Source organism: Chrysochloris asiatica, unplaced genomic scaffold (genome assembly GCF_000296735.1).
Source record: "Chrysochloris asiatica unplaced genomic scaffold, ChrAsi1.0 scaffold00020, whole genome shotgun sequence".
Classification (NCBI taxonomy): domain Eukaryota; kingdom Metazoa; phylum Chordata; class Mammalia; order Afrosoricida; family Chrysochloridae; genus Chrysochloris; species Chrysochloris asiatica.
In genome coordinates this window covers 21,835,680-21,863,562 of record NW_006408538.1, presented here as the reverse complement: position 1 = coordinate 21,863,562, position 27,883 = coordinate 21,835,680, and the positions used below count along the sequence as shown (strand labels likewise).

The 27,883-nt window shown below is 40.9% G+C and overlaps 1 protein-coding gene across 1 annotated transcript in view; it reads right to left on the bottom strand.

Annotated features, from left to right (window-relative positions):
- Positions 1 to 27,883, bottom strand: part of LOC102834369 (chromosome unknown open reading frame, human C10orf11) — a 1,226,642-nt gene that overhangs the window by 378,936 nt on the left and 819,823 nt on the right. The window contains exon 5 of the mRNA XM_006835932.1: positions 7,486 to 7,570. Coding sequence (XP_006835995.1) covers positions 7,486 to 7,570 — 85 coding nt within the window. The remainder of the gene's footprint in view (positions 1 to 7,485; positions 7,571 to 27,883) is intronic.

Sequence of the window (27,883 nt, the reverse complement as noted above, 5' to 3'; positions counted from 1 at the left end):
GGTCAAATGCATAATGTGCATCTTGTGTTTAAGCTTCAGGGGCGAGAAATAATTCAGCGATGTTCAATGGGTTTGCAATTAGTTTGCAAAATATATATGCAGGCCAATTGGGATGGCACCCTCAGTGTGCTAATGGTTGTCCAGGAAGGATTACAATGGACATGGCAGATTGCCTGTTTCCACTGGACATCAACACCAATTTTGCCAACGTCTTCCCTGCAGTTCAGAAAGAGAAGTGGAATCTACATTTTCCAGAACCCCCTTTAGTGTATGGTTCTAGGTCCATCCAACCCCATTGGAGTTCAAACTCGTGGCAGCCCATGTGCTACAGGTCGGAATTTTGTCCCGCTGTATTTTCTAGCTGTGATCTTTACCAAGCATGTTGCTAGGCCGTTTGGGCCCATGGTGACACTGAGTGGGTTTGAACTGCTGACCTTAGGGTTAGGAGTCAAGTACAAATCATTTGCACCACCCAGAGACTTTCATGATTCTAGGTTAGCCTGACAAAGATGCTGGACATAGCCTGAACAGTCCCTTGCAATGTCTGAAGCAGTTTCTACATGAACTTTTTGAGAATCACTGGTATTGGGCACTGCAGATTAAAATGTCAGCAGGCATGTACAAGAACGCCCATACTGGCAGACAGCACACATTTGACCTATCTTCAATGGCTGGATGATCAGAACTCAACTAGAGGGAGAAAGAAGAGGAAAAAAAAGTGCAATCCATTACAGATTCATGAACTTGGCCTATACTGACAGATGTAGTCGCTTAAAAGAGGGAATGAATCTTTACAGTGAGTATCACTCTTATCCCCTCATTACACAGGGTTGACAGAGATAGACAGCTTAGACATTGGCTACCCAAAATGGGGGAAGAGGAAGGCATGGAGGGACTGGCTTACAAGTTTTCAAGAGGGAGCTCAGTTTCAGAGAGTGCGGGGGAAGGTAGAATCTCCACTGAGTTGTTTCCAACCTGTCTAGATAAGACTGTTGAAAGGAGATGGGGATAAGACTCTTGTGGTTCAGTAGTGAATAATTGCTATCAGGAGTGATTGTGAATGTTGCAAATGTAAAGGAAGATACTTTGTAACAAAAGGAGGGGTGTGGTTGACCTTGCAGTCCAGGAGCAGAGGACCCTGGGACCATCAAGGGAGAAGAACGGAGTGCAGGACCCTATCCAGAGAAGCAGTGATGCCAGAGATGGAAGCAGAGATGATGATGTGGAGAGATGGAGCAGCTGGGGACTCTAGACTCAGGGAGGGAGGGGAGCTGTGTGCCGGCGGCTGGGGGCCTGGCATGCAGGGTGTATCCTTTGGTTGTTTGAATGGTTGGGTGTTCCTGGGTGCTTGGGTGTGCATCCAAAACAACAACAACAAAACAGAGGGATGGGAGCAAATGCTGTTGAATGATGATGCATGGAGGGGATTGTAATTTTTGCAATGAAATGAAATATGATAGGATGAATGTAAAGCTGATGCTCTCCCATGTAAACTATCACTCAATTCTCAATAAAAGATTGTATAATAAAATAATAATAATAATAATAATATTTAAAAAGTTAGTAGGAATCCCCAAATGGTCCTGAGAGGTTCAGGCACTTTCCAGAAAGCTCTTGAAAATGATCTGCCTCAGGGGAGATGCTGAGACTCAGGCTGGGTTTCTGGCTGTGACCTTGAGCCTTGAACTCCTCACAATAAAAACACTATGTAGTATTCAATATGTAGTAAGTCTTCTACTTTCCCTGCAGTATTACCCACTTTAGTGTTCGTAAACTCTCTCTGCCCAATTTTATTGTTTCATACATTTGCAAAATGGGTTGAAGGGAGAAGAGTAATACAGGATTTTTTTTTTTTAATCCCTGATTTTCCCTCTCTACTCTCCCCTGGTAACCACTAATCTCCTTTTTGTTTGGATAGACTTGGCTATTCTTGATATTTAATAGAAGTGGAATCACGGTATTTGTCCTTTTGTGCCTGGTTTCTTTCGCTTAACATAATGAATGTTTGCCAAGCTCATCTAGGTCATAACACGGATCAGAATTCCTCTTCTCTTTATGGCTGAGTAGTGCTCCATTGTATGGCAAGACCACATATTGTTGATCTCCTTTGCTGATGGACACTTGGGTTGTTTCTATTTTTTGAGTATTGTGAATAATGAACATTGCTGTACATATGTCTGAGTCTGTGATTTCAATTCTTTGGGGTACAAAGGAGTGGAATTGCTCGGTCACATGGCAATTCTGTATTTACATTATTAAAGAATTGATAGGCAATTCTTCGGCTAGGAACAAGCAGCGATACCATTCTTCAACACAGCTTCAGCACAGGCTTGGGAAAGTCAGTGTTGGCAGTGAATTTTCTCAGGCCTCATCGCTTCCTGTATTTTTCTTCTAGCACAAGCCACAGTTTGTGACTCCTGCACTTGCTTGAAGGACAAAGGTCAGTGGTATCCTGAGGAGCACATAGCTTTGAGGGGTCTCCTTGCCTCGGTGTAGTCCTCTGCTGAACAGGAATAATAATATTTGCCGTCCCCACTTTAAGGTTGTTAGAAGGATACTATGGTCTATCCTCTAGGTAGAAATGTAGCGAGTTCTACAGCTATCAGATCCAAGGGCTGTAATACTTGTCACATTGGTGAACGTTTGGAACATAGATCCTATTTAAGGAGCCGTTTCTCCAAAAAAACATTTGGACATTCCTCAGAGTCTATAGTCCCATGGAAGACTCACTAGGTCAAGTGCCTGAAATGACCATCACGGCACATGCCCCCTGTATTTCAAAGTCATGCAAAGACCAAGCAAGGCATTCTTGGTGGGACAGCAGGTGGACCATTTTAAGACCACATGTACACCTTAGTGAGAGGATAGCCTCTCCTTTGAGCAGTTCTGTTCTAATGAAATAATCCCATCAGTTGATTTGATGCATTCTACTCCCTTTTCTACCATCAGAAGACTAAAGTTGAAAGTTACAACATTAAAATCATTGCAATTTGGCAGATGTGCTCTGTACTTTTCTGCCCTCTGACAACTGATCAATAGAAATGACTACCATTCATGATGATTTGGGTTCCTGGGAGTAACAGAGTTAAGGACAGAAGTCTGTAACAGGACAAGTCCTTCAGCATGTTCTCATTGCCAATGAAAGATGGGTCTCTATCTGAAATGTAGTCAAGTTCCCTACCAGCAGTATCTAAGAACTAACACTCCCCAGGGTTTCAATCATTCATCATTTTCTGAACAAATATTTACTGAACTCCATTAAATAGGAGGCACCGCTTATACAAGTAATTAAAACTATCTCCACTCTCCTCCCTGCAAAGAGTGTAGCGCTTTTCTAGAAGGAACAACAGCGTAACAGAAATTGACCTAGGGTGATGGGTTGAATTGGTTCTTCCAAAAAGCTAGGTAGATGTCCTAGCCCTGGTATGTGTATGTGACCTCATTTGGAGAGAGGGATCTTCTTTTGTTATTAGTTAAGTTAATGAGGTCATGCTACAGAGATTTTGTTATTGTTAAATGATAGCGACCCTGTCTAAGGTTTCCAAACAGCAGCTGGAGAGTTTGAACCACTGACCATGCAGTGCAAACTGATCTTGTGGTCCAGCGCACTATCCCACAGCATCATACCAGGATTCCACATTATAGTGCTGCTGGTGGTGGTTATGTGCCATGGAGTCGTTAGTGACACTGTACAGGGTTTCTGAAGCTGTAAATCTTTTCGGGAGTAGGAAGCCTCATCTTTCTCCTGCGGAACAGCTGATAGTGAGGTTCACAGCCCGATTCGTAACCACTACACTGCCAGAGCTCCATATTATAGTGGAATGGGTCCTAATTCCTTCTGAGTGGTGTCTTCAAGAGTCACACACACAGGAGGGAGAGAGTTTGCAAAGATACATCTACACATTGCAAACAAATGCCAAGGATGGCTAGTAGTCAGTAGAAGCTAGGAGAGAAACATGAAGCAGCTCCTTTCTTCTTGTTGTTGTTAAGTACCGTGGAGTTGGTCCCAACTCATAGTGACCCTGTACAGGGTTTCTGAGGCTGTAAATCTTTATGGGAGCAGAAAGCCTCATCTTTCTCCTGTAGAACAGCTGGTAGTTTCGAACTGCCGACCTTGAGGTTCGCAGCCCGAGTTGTAACCACTATGCTATCAGAGCTCCTTACAGACATCAAAACACGTGAAGGAATCAAATGGCCAATACCATGATTTGGACTTCTGGTCTCCAGGCTTATTGCACTAGCAATGTTTGTTCTTTAAAAGTCATTCATTTTGTGACATTTTGATATGACAGCCTTACGGAAACTACGACGCTTCATACAAATTTGGGGCGTGGGCTAGGGGGGAGTCTTTTTTATGGATATACTATTTAACCAAATACTGCAGAAAGACTCAGTGAAGTGAAAGAAATGAGAAAGAAGTCATCCTCAGTATTTCCCCTCAGCGAGCGTTCATTTGTGAAGAGAATAAGATCTATAGTCATCTGACCTTAGCCACACAAAGTAGAACAAAATAACTGGACTATGTTGGTAGAAACAAATATGGTAAGTATCTCAAGCAGAGGACAAATTAACACAGGTCAAAACTGGAAAAGTGTGTAAGAAGCAGAGAGTGCTGAGCATTTTTATTTTGTAAGGATTATTCATAAGTGACAGATGGAAAAATTGAGTACCCTGTCCCCTTACCATTACTCTAGGCCAAGACTTGCTTTGCATTTGAATCCACAATCCTTAGGTCATGAACGTTGGGCCTTCCATACTCGACATTGGAAGTTACATAAAAGGACGTGTAAAAGGAAAATGGCATGTAAAGAAAAATAGCAATTTGCACATAAACGACTGCCCACTACTTTTTGCAGCTGTTGGTGCGGAATGAAAAGAGATTGGGAACTGCATGAATCAGAAATTATTTGCAAATAGAACTTCTAGTTAGGATTTTATAGAGCAAGTCCCAGACATCCTGGAAGATTTCATTTGGTAAAAAAAAAAAAATTGATATACTGTGCCTTCACATTGGGAAAGAGAGGCCCTCTCTCCAACAATGTATGTATTCTGTTCCCATGAAGATATTTTCCATAAGTGATTCTCAAGCAATTTCATTCTTTTCATTTAAAAAATTAGGAAAGAAAACAAGATGGCAGTACGTGGTTTCACTGTGGATTCAAAAAAGGATACCTTCATTAGTTGTTGCATGTTTCATGCCAAGCTGAACTATACCAGTCTCTCCTTATCTGTAAAGACACCAGACCCATAATGGAACCTTAATGGACTGCCATTGGCTCTCTCTCCTCATGCCATGGGTCCAAAGAACTGGCCCTGGTTTTATTATATAGACTTGCTTTTATCAACATTCCCCACCCCAGCACTGATCTGCCTGCCAATTAGTGTGTTAAATGTTTAGGAATAGTTCTCAGTAAAAGATGTTTGTCACTGGCAACTCCCTGTAACTTTTCCCCATTGATGTTGAGCTCTGATGTCATCAAAGGCACCTATTTTCCATCTAAGTATCCATGTAATTTTTTTCTATTCCAAATATTATTCAATTATATTAAAAAATGTATTGTCTTCTATTCTATTTCCTCCATATTTAGGGTTCTTGCTTTCATGTTATAATGGCAGATGATATTTATCCAATTCTTGATGATTATCATTTATTTAATCATATCCTCTTGTTGTGATATGTCAATTTCATGGCTAGATAAACGTTTTCAATTGCGTTTGAGGTTTCTGAGACTTTACTTCCTATGCAGTACACTCAACAGACTATAGCACAAATTTTCCTTTATTTAAATACAAGAAATAAATGTGTTAACCCATGAGAAGAGGATGCTAGTATTAATTTTACTCCTAGACATTGCATGAAATCCTGGTGTGGTGCTGTGGGTTAATGTGCCAGACTGCTAAGCTGTTTGAACTGCAAGGTCGGCAGTTCAAGCTCACCACCTGCTCCTCAGAAACCCTATACAGGGTCGCTAGGGGTCGGAACTGACTCGACCGCACTTCACAACAGCAGACATTGCATGGAGTCCTGGTGGGGCACTGTAAAATCAGCAATTCAACCTACCAGCTTCTCCTCGGACACCCTATACAAGATCACTATGAGTTAGAACCAATGCAACGACACTTAACAACAAGAGACATGGCATTTGTAATTGCCCAGGGGAAAATTCCCAAAAGTGGTTTGCTAAAGTCATGGAGAATGCTAAGAAAGATCTTTGTAAGAACATTTATGAAAACCTTTCTAAAAAACCTGTTCATGCACCTCAAAATGTAACATATTGGCAGTCACTCATTCTACCTGATTGGGAGCAAAGTTAATTCTCATACAATTGACACTTCATAAAGGACAGCAAAATTGAATCCTAATTAGATCAGAGCATATAGAAAAGTTCTATTGATGCCGTGACATCAGACAGAGCCTCTTAACTTTTCAGCAAGCAACACAAGTCCAATTCATACATACCTAGGCTTGCATCATTCCTCTCTGGATCATTCCCTGAAGACTATCAATGTGCCACTTGCCCAGAACCCATAAGTCTTCTCAGAGACCCAAGTACAACTTTCTAAGAGTCTTCATAATCTTTCCTCCTATATCTTGCAACGTAGCTGGATGACAAAGCTGAAATAGTCCTTCATTGGTGTCGCATGTACGCACAAAGGGACATTTTCTGTCTAGAGTGCGTGGTGACACTCTCAGTCTGAGCCTCTAGGTATTGATGTAACTATGAGAGGTAGATTCACCATTAGGAAATGCGGCGGCCATCAGAACCCATGTAAAAGAGAACAGTAATGGTACAAGGCATGCCCTCCTCTTGTCTTTATCAATTCTATAAAGGAAAGTTACGTAGTCCTTGAACAGAGCATTCGGTGTAGGTATAAAGCTTTTTATTTGCAAATGACATCCAGTGGCAGTGCCCTGACTATTTTTTAAATGGTAGACTCTAAAGATGGTACTAGGAAGTCACACCTTTCGAAGAAATGGGAAAGACAAATTACTAGTTTCAGGATTAGAGTATTTAGCAAAACATGTATGTTGATTCTCACCAAAGTTGCCAAGCAAACTGGAATTCCTTGGGGCTATATATAGAGTTCATTCACTTTAAAATTACAGATTCCAACAATTACACTGCCAAACAATGATACTTTTACAAATATTAGTGGGTTTCCCAATTTCTCTCCATTACTATTGCTGCATGCAATGATCTACTTAGCAATTCTTAAACACTACAATCTCTCTATTTAAAGAGGAAAAAATCACAAAAGCATAATAACTATGGGTTTATTTGCCTTTCCTGTACACTACCACGAAATTCTCTTTAATATGAATCAAAACTGCTAGCTTTGACAGGTATGGTATTCTCATCAAAAACTGAAAAACCCCTGCTTTCCCTTCTAGAACGCCGAGGCAGCAGGAATAAGCCCAGAGCTCCACATGGCCAAGTGTCCTTTCCCATAGCCACTGAGAGCAAGGACAAGATGGATCCCTACCTCGGTGACTGGTGAGCTCCCTGGAAGCAGAAGGCAGGGGTGTATAGTGGTGCTCTGAAGCGGCAGCCGCGTCCTCACTGGAAACCTGTGTGATAAAAACAAATGCCAATGAGAAGCAACACCAAACACTAAATACTCTTGATCAACAAACTTGTGTCATAATAGTCTGAATTTAGAGAACATATTTTCTTAGACTGAGAGACTTTGAAGGCAGCAAGAGTGGTGTTTGTTGGAGCAATATCCTGGTAAAGGTAGGATGAGGTCAGTGGTGGTACACTTCCCGTTTTCTAGGCAGGAGATCAGGGTTCAATTTCCAGTCAATGAATCTTGTGTGCAGCCACCCATCATCTGTCAGGGGAAGCTGGAGGGTTGTGGTATTATTAAACACATGTTAACACAACCTCTAGGCTAAGATAAAGAAGAAAGAAAGACTTGGTGGTCTATTCTGGAAACTCAGCCAATGAAAGTCCAGTGGGTCACACCCATCAGATCTACAACTAATCCTGGGGATTGCACAGGCTCGGGCAGTATTTCATTCCATTGGGTCACCGTGAGTAGGGGGCTGACTCAAGGGGACCTGAGTACAGGTAGGAGGGTTCAGCAGAGGCAGGGGATCATTTACTTATGACGATGAATGGAGAGAAGAGGAAAGGAGAAAGAGGCTGAAGGCATGAAATGGTGTAGACTTAGATTTCCATCACAGGTCTCTCTCAGTCACTCCCACAAATGAAATGCTCACTATGAGCAGATTTCTATGGAAACCGGTGAAGAAGCTGAGTTTACCCCAAGGTTGTTGTTGTGTTTTTTGTTGTTGTTACAAACCCTTGAGTCATTTCCAACTCCCAACGACCCTGTATAGGGTTTCCAAGAAGTGACTGGTGAGTTTGAACCACCGATCTTGTGATTCAAACTGACCTTGTGGTCCAGTGCTTTATCCCACAGGGCCAGCAGGCCTCCATGGGGAAAACCACAAAGCAGGCTCACTTGGTCCCATGGAATGGAGTCAGAGAAAAGAGAAGTACTAGCCACAGGAAGGTAACAGGGACGGTATGGAATGTCACAGATTGTGGAAATAGGGTGCTGGTTACGTTTAACAATGTTACTACAAAAAAATCAGCTGAAATTTGGGATATAACAGCTATCAAGAAACCAGTTCCCTCCCATGGTCTGAAAGAAAATGACAATGCATACTACCCTATACGTAATTTGAATATATGTAAAGGAGCTCTGGTAGCGTAGTGGTTACAAATCGGGCTGCGAGCCTTAAGGTCAGTGGTTTGGAACTACCAGCCGTTCCGCGGGAGAAAGATGAGGCTTTCTGCTCCCGTAAAGATTTACACCCTCGGAAACCCTGTACAGGGTCGCTATGGGTCGGAACTGACTCGATGGCACATAACAACAATACATGATGATGCTCTTTATCTTATCTGTACACAAAGAACTTCTTAACCAGGGAACTCTATATAATGTGCTCCAAGCTACTAACTCTCTCCCCAGCTCCACTTCCTCGGTGACTGAGGTAGGAAGAATGGGTCACGGACATAGGGTTGGCCATCACTCAGAGAAGGTCGCCAGTAACTGCACTCAGAATTCGACGGTTCACAGCAAGAAGTAACACCATAGCAACTCTAAGACTGATACTTTTTTAATATCCTAAAAAGGAACATCTGCTAAGATCAAAACCCTGAGCTTACAACCTTTCCAAGCTTCATGAAAAAGTAAATTTCATTAATACTACCTTTTTCTTTCTGGACTAGAAAATACATTCTATGGGATATATTTGCCCTGCTAGAAGCAGGTCTTTTCTCCAAAGAGATTACCTACATTAGGGGAATAAAAAAATAAGTAGGAGATTAGACCTACTTGCTAGAAAAAAACCTTTAAACCCCATTTCTGACATTTGAGATGTTTGATTAAGCTGCTTTCAGTCGAGACTTATAGAGTTTTGAATGAGGCAGAATCAGAAGTCCTGTCCCTAAGGTAGAAACAGATTTCAGGTAGCATTACTTCACTTCAGTTCCAAGGGAAATATGTGGTGTTTAAAGCTTGATCCAAGGGTACTAGACCCAGGAGAATGAAAACTCAGTCATCAGAAAAAGTTTCAAAAAACAGATAAGACTTGCTGGATACTCTACATCATTAGACATTTTAAGATGTTGCAAGAATGTGAGAGTCAGAAATTAGATTAAAATTCAAAGAGTGCCGTCCCCACGTGTCTCTCTGTTTGGCATTCAAGGTCTCTTCTATTCGCTGTGTGAGGACTGAAACCCAATGACACTGTTCTAAGGGAGATCACCCTTCTAAAACCTGTCATACCTCCTTCCTCCACAGAGGCCAGAACCACTCTCTCTGTCACTGTTTCTGCTTCACCTCATCACTAAAAAACTCAGATTCCAAGATGAGGTTTAACTTGCTGTTTTGTGCTATTTCTTAGGACTTTTAATCTCAATTTGGGCTGTTGACAATTTGATGACAGCTCTTCTTGAAATTACTGAAAGAAACTCTACCTTTCAGCAAATACCTCTGACTGGGCAAAACATTAGGGTTCTGTAACCAAGAGTAAAAGAGATATTTTGCTTTATTTCCAAATGTAGACCACGCAAAAAGAGTGTGGCTTGAGTTCTGCTTTGTAGCCATCGTTCTATGCCCAGAATTTAATTACTTTTATGCTCAGTTTGCATTTATAAACTCAAGCCATGGAAAAGGAATCCAGGAAAAGAACTATTTCACAAAATATGCCTTTTGGTGGGACTTTCATAGCTGGATGAATAGATAAACTAGTATAAATCAAGATTCAAACCACCAACTCTTTGACTAGATTTTACCAACATGAAGTTATGTTAGGTTTTCAGCTGAATGGATACACTTGCTCTCTGTACCTCATGCATAGAAGCATATTCAGAAAAGTGTGGTCATCTTCTGAAAGAAAGGGATGAAAAAATGCACACTATTGACCAAAGAATAAAAAACTCATTCTGTAACTGAAGCAATATATTTATACTATTGCTATTATGTGCCATCGAGTCAGTTCCAACACATAGCAACCTTGTATGTGGGTTCTGAGGAGCAACTGGTGGGTTTGAACTGCTGGCCTTGTTTGTCAAACCAACCTTGTGGTGCAGTGCTTATCCTACAGCACCACACCAAGACTCCAGTCACGTATGTTGTTGTTGTTTTATTGTTCAGTGCCATCAAGTCGGTTCTGATTCATAGTGAGCCTGTATGAGGTTTTGGAGGAGTGGCTGGTAAGTCTGAACCACTGACCTTGTGGTTCAAACAGACCTTGAGGTCGAGTGCTTATCTTAAAGCACCACACCAGAAGTACATTCACAATACACTGGCCATGAAGTAATGAAATGATCAATGGAAAATTTTAAGAAAAGTTTTGTTTTACCTGAATTTTAAAAAATACATATTCAAAAGGAGATTAGGGAAATTGGGATAAATCTGAATCTTCAGGATTACAAAGTCTCTCAAATCTTTTAGTATTTGCCAAAGACATGGTACTTTTATATTTTATTTTTTAAACATCACTCCTGTCAGAAGATATTTGCAACATAAACAACAAAACATCGATATTGAGGATACATGCAATGTTGCTACATCAATGAAAAAATATAGTAGAAATATGGATAAAGCCAATGCGAGGCAACTCCTGCAAGAGAAATCCTGAATGAACAATAAACAAAAGATGGTCAAATTTACTAACAATAAAGGCAATGCAAATTAAAAGAATGAAATATAATGTCTCCACTCATATTAGCACATTTTAGAATATCACAAGAATAGCTACCAGTGAGAATGAAGAGAAATGAAATTCACATCCTCGTCCTTTGCCAATGAGAATGTTCAACTACGTTGCAGAGCAGTTTAGCAACATCGAAGTCCTGGTGTGGCACACAGGATAATAAATGCTGGACTGCCAACTGCAAGGTTGGTGATTCGAACCCGATACAAATTAGCTATGAGGCAGATTCAACCTAACAGCACTTATCAACAATGAAAGTGAAAATCAGTAATTCCATTTAAAATCTACAAGTATGGAAAATTTCACAGAGGTCTGTAAATGAAGACTATTCAGTGCAACACTACTTGTAACAGAACAAGTGGGCAATAACATAAATGTCTGTCAAAGAGGAAAATGGATGAAGTGTAGTATATTCATGTAATTGTTGTTGTTAGGTGCCATTGAGTCAGTTCCAACTCATAACGACCTTATGCACAACAGAACGAAACATTGCCCAGTCCTATGCCAACCTCACAATCACTGTTACACTTGAGCCCATTGCTGCTGCCACTGTGCCAGTCCATCTTGTTGGCGGGTCTTCCTCTTTTTTGCTGACCCTCCGCTTTACTAAAAGCAGAATGTCCTTCTCCAGGGACTGGGTCCGCCCGATAACATGCCCAAACTCTGAGAGATAAAGTCTGGTCATCCTAACGTCTCAGGAGCACGGGGTATAAATCAAATGTGATTTATACATCTTAATTTCAAAAGGTCTAAAAAAATTTATACTGAGTGAAAATGCAAGCTAAAGACAGAACGATAAACAAACTCTAGTATTTTCTGCAAATACGTAGTTATTTAATCTCAACTGTGTATGGCTGTTGTTGTTGGTGGGTGTCATCGATTCATTTCCGACTCATAACAACGCTGTATAGGGTTTCTGATGAGCAGCTGATGGGTTTTTAACTGTCAACCGTGCAGTTACCAGCCCAGTACTTATCCTACAGTGCCACATCCGTACTCAGTACGGTGGTAAGTTGTTGTTAAATGCCATCGAGACAGTTTCAACTCAGTGACCCTGTATAGGATTTCTGAGGAGAAACTGGTGAGTTTGAACCACCGACCTTGTGGTTAGCAGTCCAGTGCTGATCATGCAGCACCACACCAGGACTCCATGGTGGTACGTGGTGTGATTCAAGTACCTTTTGGTCAGTTCTGACTCACAGCTACCCTATATCAGGTTCTTAAGGAGCAGCTAGTGGGTTTGAACCATAGACTTAATGATTAGCAGTCCGGTGCTGATCCTACTGCACCACAACAGGACTCCCCAGGGTGGTATAAGGGGTTTCAATTTTATATATAATGGCCATTTCCTTTATTTAAAGAAAAGGCTTAAAGCAAGTATGTCAAAATATTAAAACTATACAGTCTGGATGGGGCAACATATATATATTCATCATTTTTAAGCTTGTCTGCATTGTTGGAATTTCTTAAAATTGAAATTAAAATCAAAACAAAGGAAGAAGAGCCTACTATTTCTGCTCTAATACATGTATTAAGAAATTGATATGAATCCGTCATTAGAAGAAGTTTCCTAGAACAATTCTCCAGCACTCCTAAAGCATGGACTAATGGCATCTCTGGTTGTGTTTTTTGTGATAACATCACTTCTGTTGCTTCTAAAGCTACTGTGACCTATAGGATGTGAAACAGGGAGCGGATGAGAGTAATGACATGTATCCTCCCCACATTAAGACCTGAAATGCTCATTCCAACCCTGTAAGTCCTTCCGCTTAAGATTTATCAAAGCGTTCTGAACATTTCTCTGTTCTTCTTCTATTCATGATTAGAAAGCTGGCAATATATTCTTTTTTAAAAATCACATCAATAATGGTAATAGTCACTAATATATGGCACCCTGCAATTTCCATAATGCATGAAGGAAGATGGAACTTTGGCAACCTCTTTGGAAAAGATAGAGTGAAAGTAGAGTGTGCATTACAAGAGACTTGCGATGTGAAGATTTCACTCAGTGGTTACAGAAAACTAGCATCTTCAGACAAATGTGAAAAAGGCAGGCCCCTTCCCATTGGGTGCATTAAATGGAAACAGGCATTCCAGCAGATTGTTTTGAACATCATGTATGCACTGAAGGAACATGAGACAGCCACAGAAGGAGAGATTTGGCAGGCTCTGCAACAAGAAGGGGGCAGCTACAAAGTTGTTTAATAGCCATAAATCTCCCACAATTTTTCACAAAATACCATCTAAGACCACAGCTCCACAACTCATTCCCCATCACTCAGCTCAAGTGGAGCGCTTTGGCATGCTCACTCACCCTTAAATCATTTGCTGCATAAAGTGGTCCTGGGTCTAGGAAATTTGTCAGCCTCTTTCAAGTAAAAGCAATCTTCACTTTCCATCACAATTCATTCCCTGAAACCATGGTATAAAGCGGACTCTTCTAAAAACATTTATTTTCTCTCATAAGAAAAAGCATCACTCATTTAGTTATCAAGTATTTAATAATCACTTACTATATCCCAGGTTCTGGACTGAGAACACCAAGGGAAATAAAATGAGGAGCTGATTGCATCCTTAATGCATCAAAAAACAAAACAAAACGTAACAAAAACATCATAACCATGATGAATACTGGATCTGAGGGATCCCAAACTTGCAACATAACCCCATGATGTAATACTGTCACAGAACCTGGTACCTGGCCTCTGGTATGACACCTGAACATACCTGAACCGTCATGTGGCCTGCGTTGTTTCTTATCCATACCAGCAACTTTCCCAAGGTGAGCTATAGAACAGTAACCCTTCCATCCAACATATAAGTGGAAGTAAACGCAGAATGATTATATACTCTGATTGTAATTTGACACAACAAAGCTACAGCCAAGGTCTCAGATCAGAGGATAACCATGGACCAGCACCTGAAGAATTCAGTTAGAAGCAAAAGAATCAGCTAGAAGGCTTATGTTATCCACGATCCAATCTGCTCACAAGTGAAGGCACCAGGTTTTTCAGCACGAAGCATGCTTGCAAGCTTCAATGACAGGTGGATTGAGTTGGGAATGCAAGAGAGCCATAAATAGTTTCTCCAGAGCCACAAATCAAGGAATTGGAAAGAAAAAAATAAAGTGACAAGGTAGGCCTGAGAGGGAGGTGGGAACCCAGAATGATACCAGAGAAACAGAAGGCAGAGTGTGGGCTGAAGCAGAGCATTAAACTGAGACATGGACCAGAACTTGGGTCAAAAGACAGGATGCAGACAGTCAGGTTCACTATGAGTTGGAATAAACTGGATTTCAGTGGGTAGAACATCAGGGTGGGAAGAAAGGATTGTGTCAAAAGCTTCATTCATTGAAATGAGAAAGTTCTTTGAAGGCAACAGTCTAGAGCTTTCCATCTGTATTTATCTGATCTAAAGGAGCTCTAGAGACCTGGTGTGATGCTGTAGACTTCTAATCAAAAGGTCAGCAGTTCAAACCCACCAGCTGCTCCTCAGAAACCCTAAGTCAAGTAACTCTGGGTTGGAATTGGCTTGATGGCCCTTAACAGCAACAACGAAGGCCCTCCAGTTTGGCCAGCACCTAAAATGACATCCTGCTCCGAGTTGTTGTTGTTGTTGTTGTTGTTATGTGCTGTGGAGTCGGTTCTGACTCAAAGCAACCCTGTACAGGGTTTTTGAGGCAGTACCTCTTGATGGGACCAGAGAGCCTTATCTTTCTCCCGCGAAACAGCTGGTAGTTTCAAACTACTGACCATGAGATTTGCAGCCTGATTCATAACCACTACGCTACCACAGCTCCTTGTTGTTGTTAGACGCCATCAAGTCGGTACTGACTTATAGCAACCCTATGCACAACAGAATGAAACACTGCCCAGTCCTGGGCCAACCTCACAATTGTTGCCACACTTGAGCCCATTGATGCTGCCACTTTGCCAATCCATCTCGCTGGGGGTCTTCCTCTTTTTCCCTGATCCTCCACCATACCAAACATGATATCCTTCTCCAGAGACTGGTCCCTCCTGAGTAATACTTCACAAATACTTAAGGAAGGGATTTTTTTAAAAAGGAAGGAAGGGAACAGGGGAGTAAGAGAAAAAGGAAAGTGAGAGAAAGGGAAGGAGAAAATGAGAGGCACAGAAAAGGGAAGGGAAAAGAGAAAAGGGAAAAAAAATAAAATGAAGGAAGGGCTGTGGTTTGGGCATTTTTCAGGCTGTTACGTAAGAAATCAAATCACAGAATGTAATCATTGTAAGAGGCCTTACAAATGACAAGCAATGGCTTCCTAAATGTTTTTAGCAGACACTTATGCAATAGGGGGAAAAAAGAACTGAATATACAGCATTATAAAAACAATTTTTTTGCAGTGACCAAATAAAATTATGAGGCTAAAGAAACATGCAAAGATTCTTACTACATACTATTAAGTGAGCATAGGGAGAGTAAAGTCGTGCAGACTTGGTGATTTTAACATGACATTTGCAATAAACCAGGTACTGTCAAGTAGATTCCAACTGAAGTCAGACTCCAAAGGGCAGAGTACTACTATCCCCATAGAGGTTTCAAGGCTGCAACACTTTGACAGACACAAGCTGCCTCCTCTTTTTGCCATTGAGAGGGTGGTGGCTATAAACCTCCAACCTTTCAGTCAACAGCTTCACTCTAAACCACAGCACCACCAGGCTTCCTTTAAATTTTGAATAGTTAAGAGCTAACAAAGTTTGTATTGATGTTGTTACGTGTTGTCGAGTTGGTTCCAACTCATAGCGACCGGTATAGGTTTCCAAGGAGCAGTTGGTAAGTTTGAACCACCAACCTCATGGTTAGAAGTCCAGTGCTAATCTTACAGAGCCACACTAGGAGTGCTTATATTAGGAGTGTAGGAGCTCTGTTAGCGTAATGGTTACGAATTGGGTTATAAACCTCAGGGTCAGCAGTTCGAAACTACCAGCTGTTCTGAGGGAGAAAGATGAGGCTTTCTGCTCCCGTAAAGATTTACAGCCTCGGAAACCCTGTACAGGGTCACTATGAGTCAGAACCGACTCCACAGCACTTAACAACAACAACACCTTTTTTTTTTTTTTTTAATTTAAAAATAATTGTATTGCTTTAAATCTAAAATATTTTTAAAATACAAAACACTACTATAAGAAATCAAAAGAGATTTACATAAGTGGAAGAATATACTATGCTTGTTGATCAGAAGACTCAATGTTTTGAAAATGTCAATACCACCAAAAGCAATCCCCAGACATGATACCATCCCATTGCATAGTCCAGCATCATTCTTGCAGAGAAATAAAAACTCACCAAGGAAAGGAAAGTGACCCTGGATAAGCAAAGAACTACTAAAGAAGAACAAAGTAGGAGGCCTCACACTTTCTGCTCTCTAAAGCCACAGTAGTCAAAACAATGACAATGCAACAATTGAAAATTGAACACCTCCCCCCCAAAAAAAACCCCAGAGCATTAAATGTTCTTCCCACAGTCCTCTTTAGTCAACTTGTTGTTGTTGTTGTTGTTGTTAAGCGCCGTCGAGTCAGTTCTGACCCATAGCGACCCTGTACAGGGTTTCCGAGGGTATAAATCTTTACGGGAGTAGAAAGCCTCATCTTTCTCCCGTGGAGCGGCTGGTAGTTTTGAACCACTGACCTTAAGGCTTGCAGCCCGATTTGTAACCACTATGCTACAACTAGATTCTATTAATTTATTGTAATGGCCAACACAACTCAGACACCATCTTCACAGTTATGGGTTAATTAAGGATGTTAACAGATTACAAAGCAGGATCAGAAAAAACTCAGGACATAGTCGTTCTAGTCAGGACAGCCTTTCCCTTGACCAATGTTACAAAGTTGCTAATAAATGCCCACAGGAAACCACTGCACCATACCCTCAGTCTGAAGGCACAGAGCTCTATCTCCATGGGTCAACAAACCTAGTTTCTCCAAGTAAGTGCCTGGAGGTAACCCACTCTGTAAACAAGTAGCCCGCTCAAAGTCACCCACAGCTGAATCTTTTCATCCTATCAGTATCTTCTCCCATCCTTTTTTACTCAGACCCAACAGGGAAAACAAAAGCTGTTTGGAAGGAGTTACAAAGACGTTGCTAAAAGAGACGTATTGGATAATACACCACACTGCAAAAACCCAGAAGTAAATCCATCCCATACAGATGGCTGATCTTTGCCAAAATATCAAAAATACATGAAATGGGGAATAAGGAGTCTCAGACAAATGCTGCTGCCAGAACTGGAGATCCATTAGCAGAAGAATGAAACAGGATCCATATCTCACACCGTATATAAAAGCAAACTCAAGATGGTTCAAAGACCTAAATGTAAGACCTAGAGCTATAAAGATCATGAATAAAAAATTGGGACAAGTGTACGGACTCCAGTATGTGGTATAAATACATTAGCAAACGTAACTGAAAATATACAAAAAGCAGAACACAAAGAGATGATTGGGAAGCCTCCTAAAAATTCAACACACGTGTGCATCTAAAGATTTTCCCAAAAGAATAAAAAGAGAACTCACAGACTGGGAAAAGAAATTTGGCAATGGCATAATAAACAAAAGACTCATCTCTAAAATTCATAGAACACTTCAACACCTCAACAAGAAAAAGACAATAATCAAGTCTGAAAATGGGCAGAAGGCTGGAATAGACACTTCACTAAAGAAAACATGTTCAGGCGCCCAACAAACATATGAAGAAATGCTCAGTCTTTAGCCATTGTTGTTGTAAAGCATGGTCGAGTCAGTATAGGGATTCCAAGGAGCAGCTGGTAGGTTTGAACTGCTGACTTTGTGGTTCACAGTCCGGTGCTTATCCTACAGCAGTACCACACCAGAAGTCCCATTGTTGTTGTTGTTGTTAAATGCCACTGTGTTGGCTCAGGAGTTCCATTAAAGAGCTACAAATCAAAACAGCAATGAGATATCACCTCACACCAGCATTAATAGAGAAGTTTAAAAAAACCGAAAACAACAAATGCTGACAAGGACTGGTGGTGGTTGGTGGTTATGTGCCGTGCAGTCGGTTCCTACTCATAGTGACCCTGTACAGGGTTCCCGAGGCTGTAAATCTTTATGGGAGCAGAAAGCCTTACCATTCTCCTGCGGAACGGCTGGTAGTTTCGAACTGCTGACCTTAAGGCTCGCAGCCCAATTCGTAACCACTACGCTGCCAACCACTGTTGAAAGTAGTAATGGTCACTCCTCTCTCAGAAAGTTGGAAATAAAAATACCATTGATTCAGCAATCGCTCTACTTGGTATACATCCTAGAGAGATAAGAGCTGTGATATGAGTAGATAAATGCATAATCATGCTCATTACAGAACTATTCACAAAAGCAAAAAGCTAGAAACAATCTAAAGGCCCATCAAACTTGGGAATATGCATTCATGGAACACTATGCGATGTCAATGTTAAAAAATAATGATGAATCTTCAGAACACCTCAAAACTCAAATGAAGCTAGAGGGTCATTACGGTTGGTGAGCATGAACAGCTGACCTTGAGGTTCAAATTGGCTTTACATCCAGCTCATTAACCAATGGAGTCCAGGTGTGGTGCTGTGGGTTAATGCAACAGACTGCAAGGTTGGCAGTTCAAGCTCATCAGCTGCTCCTTGAAAACCCTGTACGGGGTCGCTATGAGTCTGAACCAACTTGACGGCACTTAACAACAATAACATTAGCCCACAGAGCCACACCAGGACTCCAAAGCATGGGATATCAACAAACAAAAAGATCCACTGCCCTTGAGTTAATTCAAACTCATAGCAACTTGGTATAGTGGTTCTGAGAATGTAAATCTTTATAGGAGAAAACAGTCTCATCTTGGGGTGGTTGGGGGTTGGGGGCTGTGTGTCATTTAGTCGGTTCCAACTCATAATAACCCTGCATAGGGTTTCTGAGGCTGTCAATCTTCCCGGAGCAAAAAGACTCATCTTTCTTCTATGGAGCGACTGGTGGATTCGAACTACCGACCTTGAAATTAGCAGTGCAGCTCATGATCCACTCTGCTTCCAATGTCCCTTCATCTTGGGATCAACTGTAATGTCTCTTGCATGCCTACTAAGTGCTAATGAGATTCCAATGTGTGGCATAGGTCTTAGGAGTCTCATTTGAAAACTGAGAAAACTGAGACATAAGAACAGTAAGTAACATGCCCAAGGCCATGTTGCTTAGTGCCATGGAGTCAGAATCTCATAGCGACCCTGTATAGGGTTTCCAAGGAGCAGCTGTTGAGTTAGCACTGGCGTCCTTAACGGGCCACATGGACGTTGCAGTTTACCGCATTAACCGACAACTCCACACCAGAAGTCCGTCCTAGGCCATAGAGTTCTAAATTCCAGAGTGTGAATAGAAATCAAGTTAGTCTGACTTCTAGCGCCCAAGGTGTATGTCTAGTGCCCACCTTCCGGTCATCGGAACCTGCAAGTTTTTATGTTACTGTTACTTGTCTGGTCTCTTTGCAGCACAATTATTATGACCGTTGAAAATATAAGGCCACTGTTAAATGTTGTTGAGTCAGTTCCTACTCACAGTGACGCTGTACAGTTTCCAAGGAGCAGCTGGTTGTCTTAAACCACCCATCTTGTGGTTAGCAGTCTACTGCTTATCCTACAATGCCACACCAAAAGAGGTTATATAACTTGTTCAATGATATTCAGCTAATACATGGAGCACTTAGAATCCCACCCAAATACAGTTTAATACCATAACCTGCATATTTCCACATGAGGGGCCTGGTACAGAAAACCCTCCTATCTTTATACAATAAGATAGAAAATATATTTCTATTAAGATATTTGTATTGGCATGTTTGGGGCCTGATATGTAAATAAAACCATAAGCTTGTATACTAATAAATAAAATAATTATACAATGCAGACATGAGTGCTTCAGATTCAATGGATTATTTATAACCAGTGCTGTGCTCTAGGCTGCCTAGACTGACTCACAAGAACCAATTATTAAATTTTGTAAGCCAGTTGTTAAAGCACAGCTGTTATTATAAATTAAATTGGTGAAATTTATAACTGAAAACAGTATATTAAAAGCAAAGGTAAGGACTACCAGTTTGGTGGTGGGTGAAGCAGAGACAGGTAGGGGAGGCTCCTCAGTGGAGGTACAGATAAACTAGAGAATGCGCTTCCTGGAACAGCCTCAGAGCTTTGGATCTTGTACAAGGTGCCAGCCACCAGATTCCTGTGCCCACCAGTAGAGAAATCTGATTGTGAAAAGGAAAATACGGTGATTGCTGAATTGATCTGGATGTAGAACAAGTGATGTGGGACATCCCTCGGCCTGGGCAGAAATCAGAGGTCAGGGCCACAGCCAGGCTGGTACAGTAACAGTGCAAAAAACCACAGAGCTTCTGGAAAAAGAGGTGTGACTAACTATATACTTTTCCATCCTCCTCTCCCCTGTTGCACCCTCACAGCCCAGCCCGGAAACCTCAGCCGGGTGGGATCGCACCCTCAAAAGGGTACAACATTGCTCCCGCAGTTTTCCCACGGCACAGTGAGGAGGTCCATGGGAGAAGCCCCATTGGTCCCACAGACTAATCTTTTGGTGGCTTCTTATGACGTCTGACTTTGGGACCTAGCCCTAAAACTGACCTGGGCGGGACCCATTATACCTGACTTATCTAGCAAGAAAAGAGCAGGCCTGGCCATATAGCCAAAACGTATGTGCACCTTGTAAAACCTCAATATAAAAGGCGAGAACCAACACCAACTATTATATACAAGGATGCAGCTATTTTGAGAATTATGCTGTGCAGATGCAGATACCTACCTGACCGTCAGAGATAAAAATAGGGGACAATCTTTCTTCCATTCATTTCTCAATATCTATATGCACACCTCCACAGTGGTTACTAGAGGAGGGGCGTGAGCGAGTGGAAAACCCCACCTACCGCTGGAGGTTTCTGCAGTGCACACATGCTGCCTGTGCAGCAAAGACCACCGGACAGTCAGCTATGGTTCTATTCTTGTTTTTGAGTGGTGGTTTTGTCTCTGCTTTTATATTGTTACTGTTTTGGGTCCTTTTGATGTCATTTTTTTCCTGGGGATGGGAGCTTTCTCTCCCGATCTTACCCAAGAAAAGACAGAAAGCATGCCCATATAGTCAAGCTACAAGCATACCCCATAATATCCCACTATTTGGACTGGAGCCAATACCAGCTGCTAGGCATTACATGTGAAAAGGGAAGCCTATCTCCAGATCATATCCACCAGGAGACACACAGTAAGCTTAACAACACAGAAACATACATTCATTTAATCATTAAAACCCCACCTAATTACTGAAAATGTCAAAGAAAAAGCAACTAAAGATCTCAGCACACGTCCAAAAACAGAACAGAGTAACTAAGACAAATGAGGTGGAGGCAGATATAGACCCCCCCACTAGAACAAGAGCAGGTTTTAGATGTGCCTGAGAAAGAATTCATACGATTGATTTGGAGACAAATTCAAATGCTCCACAGAGGGGTCAAGGAAAATAAGGAAGAAGTCAGGAAAGTGCTACAGGAGCAATCAAACAAGACAGATATAGCATTGGTAATAATTCAAAACCTGCAAAAAGAGGTCAAGATGATTAATAATAAAATATCAGAAATGGACAACACACTGAAAGGGCAAAGGGGTAGAGTGGAAGAGACGAAAGCCAGAACCAGTGAGCTCAAAGACGAATCTCTCAATACTGCTAACATAGAGGAGTGAGCAGAAAAAAGGATAAAAAAATCAAAAGAGTGTAAAATTCATGCTGGATAGCATGAAGAGGAATAACTTAAGAATTATTGGCATTCCAGAACAGGATGAATCACAGAAATCCAGAGAGGAGACAGTTGAGGAGCTTCTGAAGGAAAACTTCCCCAACATTTTGAAGGATGAGAAGATAAACATTCAAGAATCTCAATGTACCCCAGGAAGGATAGACCCCAAAAGAAAATCACTGAGACAGATCATAATCAAGCTCTCCAAAATCAAAGACAAGAAGATAATCCTAAAAGCAGCCAGGGAAAAGAGAAGCATTACCTACAAAGGCAAGCGAATTAGATTAAGCTCTGACTTCTCAGCAGAAACCATGCAGGCAAGAAGGCAATGGAGATATATATATAAAACTCCAAAAGAAAAAAACCTGCCAACAAAGATTCGAGCAAAACTGTCAATCAAATATGATGGTGCAATCAAAACATTCCAGGATAAACAGAAGCTAAGAGATTTTCTCAAAGCCAATCCAGTGCTTCAAAACATTCTAAAGGGAATTCTTTGGAATGAAAACCAACAAGTACAGACAACAAACAGCGATTGACAGATGTGGCAACACCACCTGGAACTCAGTCGACAGATAGCAGAGTTCCGAACAGAACAAAATTAAAGCAACAAATTCAGAGGACCTGCAAGGCCAATCAAAGATCTAAGTATCAACAATGTCAAAGAAGGGAAAAACATAGGAACAGAGATCCATATGGTGGGGAGGTCAGGTGGATTGCAGGATACAATTGTTGTTATTGTTGCTAGGTGCCATTGAGTCGGTACTGAGTCATAGAGACCCTATACACAGCAGAACAACACATTGCCCGATCCTGGGCCAACCTCACAATGGTTGCCATGCTTGAGAACATTGGTCAACCAATCCATCTCACTGGGGGTCTTACTCTTTTTCTCTGACCCTCCACCTTACCAAATATGATATCCTCCAGTGATTGGTGCCTCCTGACAATATGTCCAAAGAATGATACAATCGACGGTCTTAAATGCAGGGAAAAGTTAATAGACCATAAGTAACCCCAAAGAAAATTAAAACTTCACAAATTACCATGAAAATGGAGATCCAAGCAGAACAAGCAAACATTAAAACTAAGAAGAAACTGACAAGAAATAGAACAAAAAACATGAACTCAGCACAGAAGGCATGCAGAACAAAGGTATGAACAGAACCACAACAATTAACATAACAACAGAAATTATTTCATACTTATCCTCTGTCAGTTTGTCCTACTGTGATGGCTTGTGAGTTGCTGTGATTCTGAAAGCTATGTCACCGGTATTTTAAATACCAGCAGGGTCACCCATGGTGGACAGGTTTTAGATGAGCTTCCGGATGAAGACAGACTAGGAAGAAGGAGTGACGAACTACTTCCAACTATTTAGTCACTGAAAACCTTATAAATAGCAGAGAAACACTGTTAGATATAGTACCAGATAAGGAGCCCCTCAGTTGGAAGGCATTCAAAATGTGACTGGGGAAGATCTGCCTCCTCAAAGTACAGTTGACAGTGAAGACATGAATGGAGTAAAGCCCATGGTAGAAAAGCCTGTGGGACCTTCATTTGCTGATTGAGCACAACTCAAAATGAAGAGAAACAACTGTAAACATCCACTGAAAATTGGAACATGGAATGTACGAAGTATGAATCTGGGAAAATTGGAAGTTGTCAAAAATGAAACGGAATGCATAAACATCGATATCTTAGGCATTAGTGAGCTGAAATGGACGGGTATTAGCCATTTTGAATCTGACGACCACATGGTTACTATGCCAGAAATAGTAAATTGAAGAGGAAGGTTTTACATTCATTGTCAAAGAGAACACATCCAGATCAGTCATGAGGTACAACGCTGTCTGTGATAGAATAATATCCATGCACCTACAAGGAAACCCAGTTAATACCACTATTATTCAAATTTACGCACCAACCACTAAAGCCAGTGAGGATGAAACAGAAGAATCCTACCAACTTCTTCAATCTAAAATTGATCAAATTTGTAATCAGGATGTATTGATCATTACCAGTGATTGGAATTCAAAAGTTTGGAGCAAAGAGGAAGGATCAGTAGTTGGAAAATATGGCCTTGGTGATAGAAATGATGCTGGAGAATGCATGATAGAATTCTGCAAAATCAATGATTTGTTCATTTCAAATACCTTCTTTAGACAGCATAACAGATCACTATACACATGGACCTCGCCAGATGGAATACATAGAAATCAAATTGACTATATCTGGGGAAAGAAGCAATGGAAAAGCAAGTGAAAACAGGGTCAGACTGTGGACCAGACCTTCAATTACTCATATGCAAATTCAAACTGAAGCTGAAGAAAATGAAAACAAATCCACAAGAGCCAAAATATGACCTTGAATATATCCCACCTGAATTTAGAGATCATCTGAAGAACAGATTTGATACATTAAACACTAGACAGAAGACCAATAGAGTTGTGGATGACATCAAGAACACATCATATATATAAGAAAGCAAAAAGTCTTTAAGAAGACAAGAAAGAAGGAAAAGGTCAAAATGGATGTCAGAAGAGACTCTGAAACTTGCTCTCAAGAGTAGAGATGCTAAAGCAAATGGAATAAATGAGCGGGTCCAAGAGCTGAAGAGAAAATTTCAAAGATCAGCTGGAGAAGATAAAGCCAAATAATACAACAAAATGTGCAAGGATCTGGAATCAGAAAGCCAAAAAGGAAGAACAAGCTCAGCATTTCTCAAGCTGGGGGAACTGAAGTAAAAATTCAAACCTCGACTTTTGTTATTGAAACATTCTCTGGACAAATTATTGAATGATGCAGAAAGCATCAAGAAAAGATGGAAGGAATACATAAAGTCACTGTACCAAAAGGAAATGGTTAATGTTAAACCACTTCAACAGGTAGCATATATATGATCAAGAGCCAATGATACTGAAGGAGGAAGTCCAAGGTGCAATGCAGGAATTGGCAAAGAACAAAGCAGCAGGAATTGATGGAATGAAAATTGATGTCTTTCAAGAAAGTGAGGTGGCAAACAAGGCATTCACTCATCTATGCCAAAAAATTTGGAAGACAACTATCTGGCTGACTGACTGGAAGAGATCCATATTTGTGCTCATTCCAAAGAGAGGTGACCAAATGGAATGAGGAAATCATCGGACAATCTCTTTGATATCCCATGTAAGTAAAGTTTTACTAAAGGTAATACAGAAACAGCTGCAAACGTACATTGACAGAGAACTTCCAGAGGTTCAAGTCAGATTCAGAAGAGGCCGTAGAACAAGGGATATCATTGCTGATGTCTGATTGATCTGGGCTGAAAGCAGAGAATATCAAAAAGATGTATACCTGTGTTTTATTGACTACACAAAGGCTTTCGATTGTGTGGATCATGACAAGCTATGGACAACACTGCAAAGTATGAGTATTCCGGAACACTTCATTGTGCTCATGAGGAATCTGTACCTGGACCAAGAGGCAGTTGTTCAAACAGAACATGGGAACACTGAATGGTTTAAAATTAAGAAAGGTGTGTGACAAGGTTGTATTCTTTCACCATATTTATTCAACCTGTATGCTAATCAAATAATCCAAGAAGCTGCGTTATATGAAAAAAAAATGTGGCATCAGGATTGGGGGAAGACTCATTAACAACCTGCGATATGCAGATGATACAATCTTGCTTGCTTAAAGCGAAGAGGACTTAAAACATTTACTGATGAAGATCAAAGATCACAACTTTGGTATGATTTACATCTCAATATAAAGAAAACAAAAATCTTCACCACTGGACCAATAAACAGCATTCTTATCAATGGAGAAATGAATGAAGTTGCCAAGGACTTCATTTTTCTTGGATCAACTATCAACACTCACGGAAGCAATAGTCACAAAATCAAATGACGTATTGCATTAGGCAAATCTGCTGCACAAGATCTTTCTAAAGTGTTGAAGAGCAAAGATGTCAGCTTGAGGACTAAGGTGCACCTGACCAAAGCCATGGTAACCTCATATGCAGGTGAAAGCTGGACAGTGAATAAGGAAGACTGTAGAAGAATTGATGGTTTTGAGTTATGGTGTTGGAGGGGAATATTGAAAGTGCCATGGGCTGCCAATAGAACCAACAGATAGATCCATTTTGGAAGAAGTGCAGCCAGAGTGCTCCTTGGAGGCCAAGATGACCAAACTTCGTCTCTCATACTTTGGACATTTTGTCAGGAGGGACCAGTCGCTGGAGAAGGAGATCATGTTTGGTAATGTGTGAAAGGTCAGAGAAAAAGAGGAAGACCCCCAGTGAGATGGATTGGCCAAATGGCAGCATCCATGGACTCAAGTGTGTCAACAGTAGTGAGGTTGGCCCCGGATTGGGCAGTGTTTCGTTCTTCTGTGCCTAAGGTTGCAATGAATCGGTACCGACTCGTGGAACCTAACTACAACAACAGCAGCATGGATAATTACACTGAATATCAATGTATTAAATGAACCAGTGAAGAGACAGACAGTGGCAGAATGGATAAGAAAACAAGATCCTTCAATATGCTGCCTACAAGAGACACACCTTACAAACAAAGACAAAAACAGAGTAATAGTTAAAGAATGGAAAAAATATGCCATGCTAATTGCAATAAAAAACAAGCCAGAGTAGCAAAACTAATCTCTGATACATAAATTTTAAGGCATAAACCCCCATAAGAGATAAAGGAGAACACTAGCTCATGATTAAATGGTCAACTGAGTAAGATGACATAACCATAATAAATGTCTACGCTCCCAATGAAAAACCACCTAGATATATAAAGCAAGCTCTACTAAAATTGAAGAAAGAAATAGACAAATCTACAATTATAGTGGGAGATTTTTTACATGCCATTTTTGAAAAGGGATAAAACAACCAGAAAGAAACTCGACAAAGTTACAGAGGAACCAAACATCACAAACTACCAACTTGACCTCATAGATGTGTACAGAGCACTCAACCCAACAATAGCACCATACAGATTCTTTTCCAGTGTACATGGAACTTTCGCGAGAATTGACCATATGCTAGGTCCCAAAGCAAGTCTCCATAAATTTACAAACATCAAAATACTACAAAGCATCTTTCCAGACCACAATGCTATAAGACAAGAAATCAACAATAAAGAAGATCAAATAAATAAAGTTGAATACATGGAAACTGAATAACATCCTGCTGAAAAGCGATCGGATAATAGCAGAAATTAAATGTGAACTCACAAAGTTCCTAGAAACAAATGAAAACAAAAACATAACATACCAAAATATTTGGGACACAGTGAAAGCTGTGCTGAGAGTACAATTTATTGCGATGAATGCGCACATTCAAAAGGGGGGCAAGGAGCGGAGGTCCCTAGGACCATCAAGAGAGAATAGCGGAGAGCGGGACCCTACCCAGAGAAGCAGTGATGCCTGAAATGGAGGCAGAGATGATGATGTGGAGAGATGGAGCAGCTGGAGGCTTTAGATCCAGAGAGGGAGAGCGACTGTGTGCTGAAGACCTGGGGGGTACGGGGGGAAGGATTGCAGGGTATACCCTTTGGTTGGTTGATGATCATGGAGGGCATTGTAACCATGGCAATGAGACAATATACGATAGAATGAATGTAAATTAATGTTCTCCTGTTCTCCCATGTAAACTATCACATAATTCACAATAAAACATTTAAGAAAAAAACAAAAGTGGGGCAAGCTTGCAGGGTGTACCCTTTGGCTGTTTGATGATGCATGCAGGGAATCGTGACCATGGCAATGAAACAAAATAAGATAGGATGAATGTAACGTTAATGTTCTCCCATGTAAACCATCACATAATTCACAATAATAACTTTAAAAAAAAGGCAAAGGTAATATATG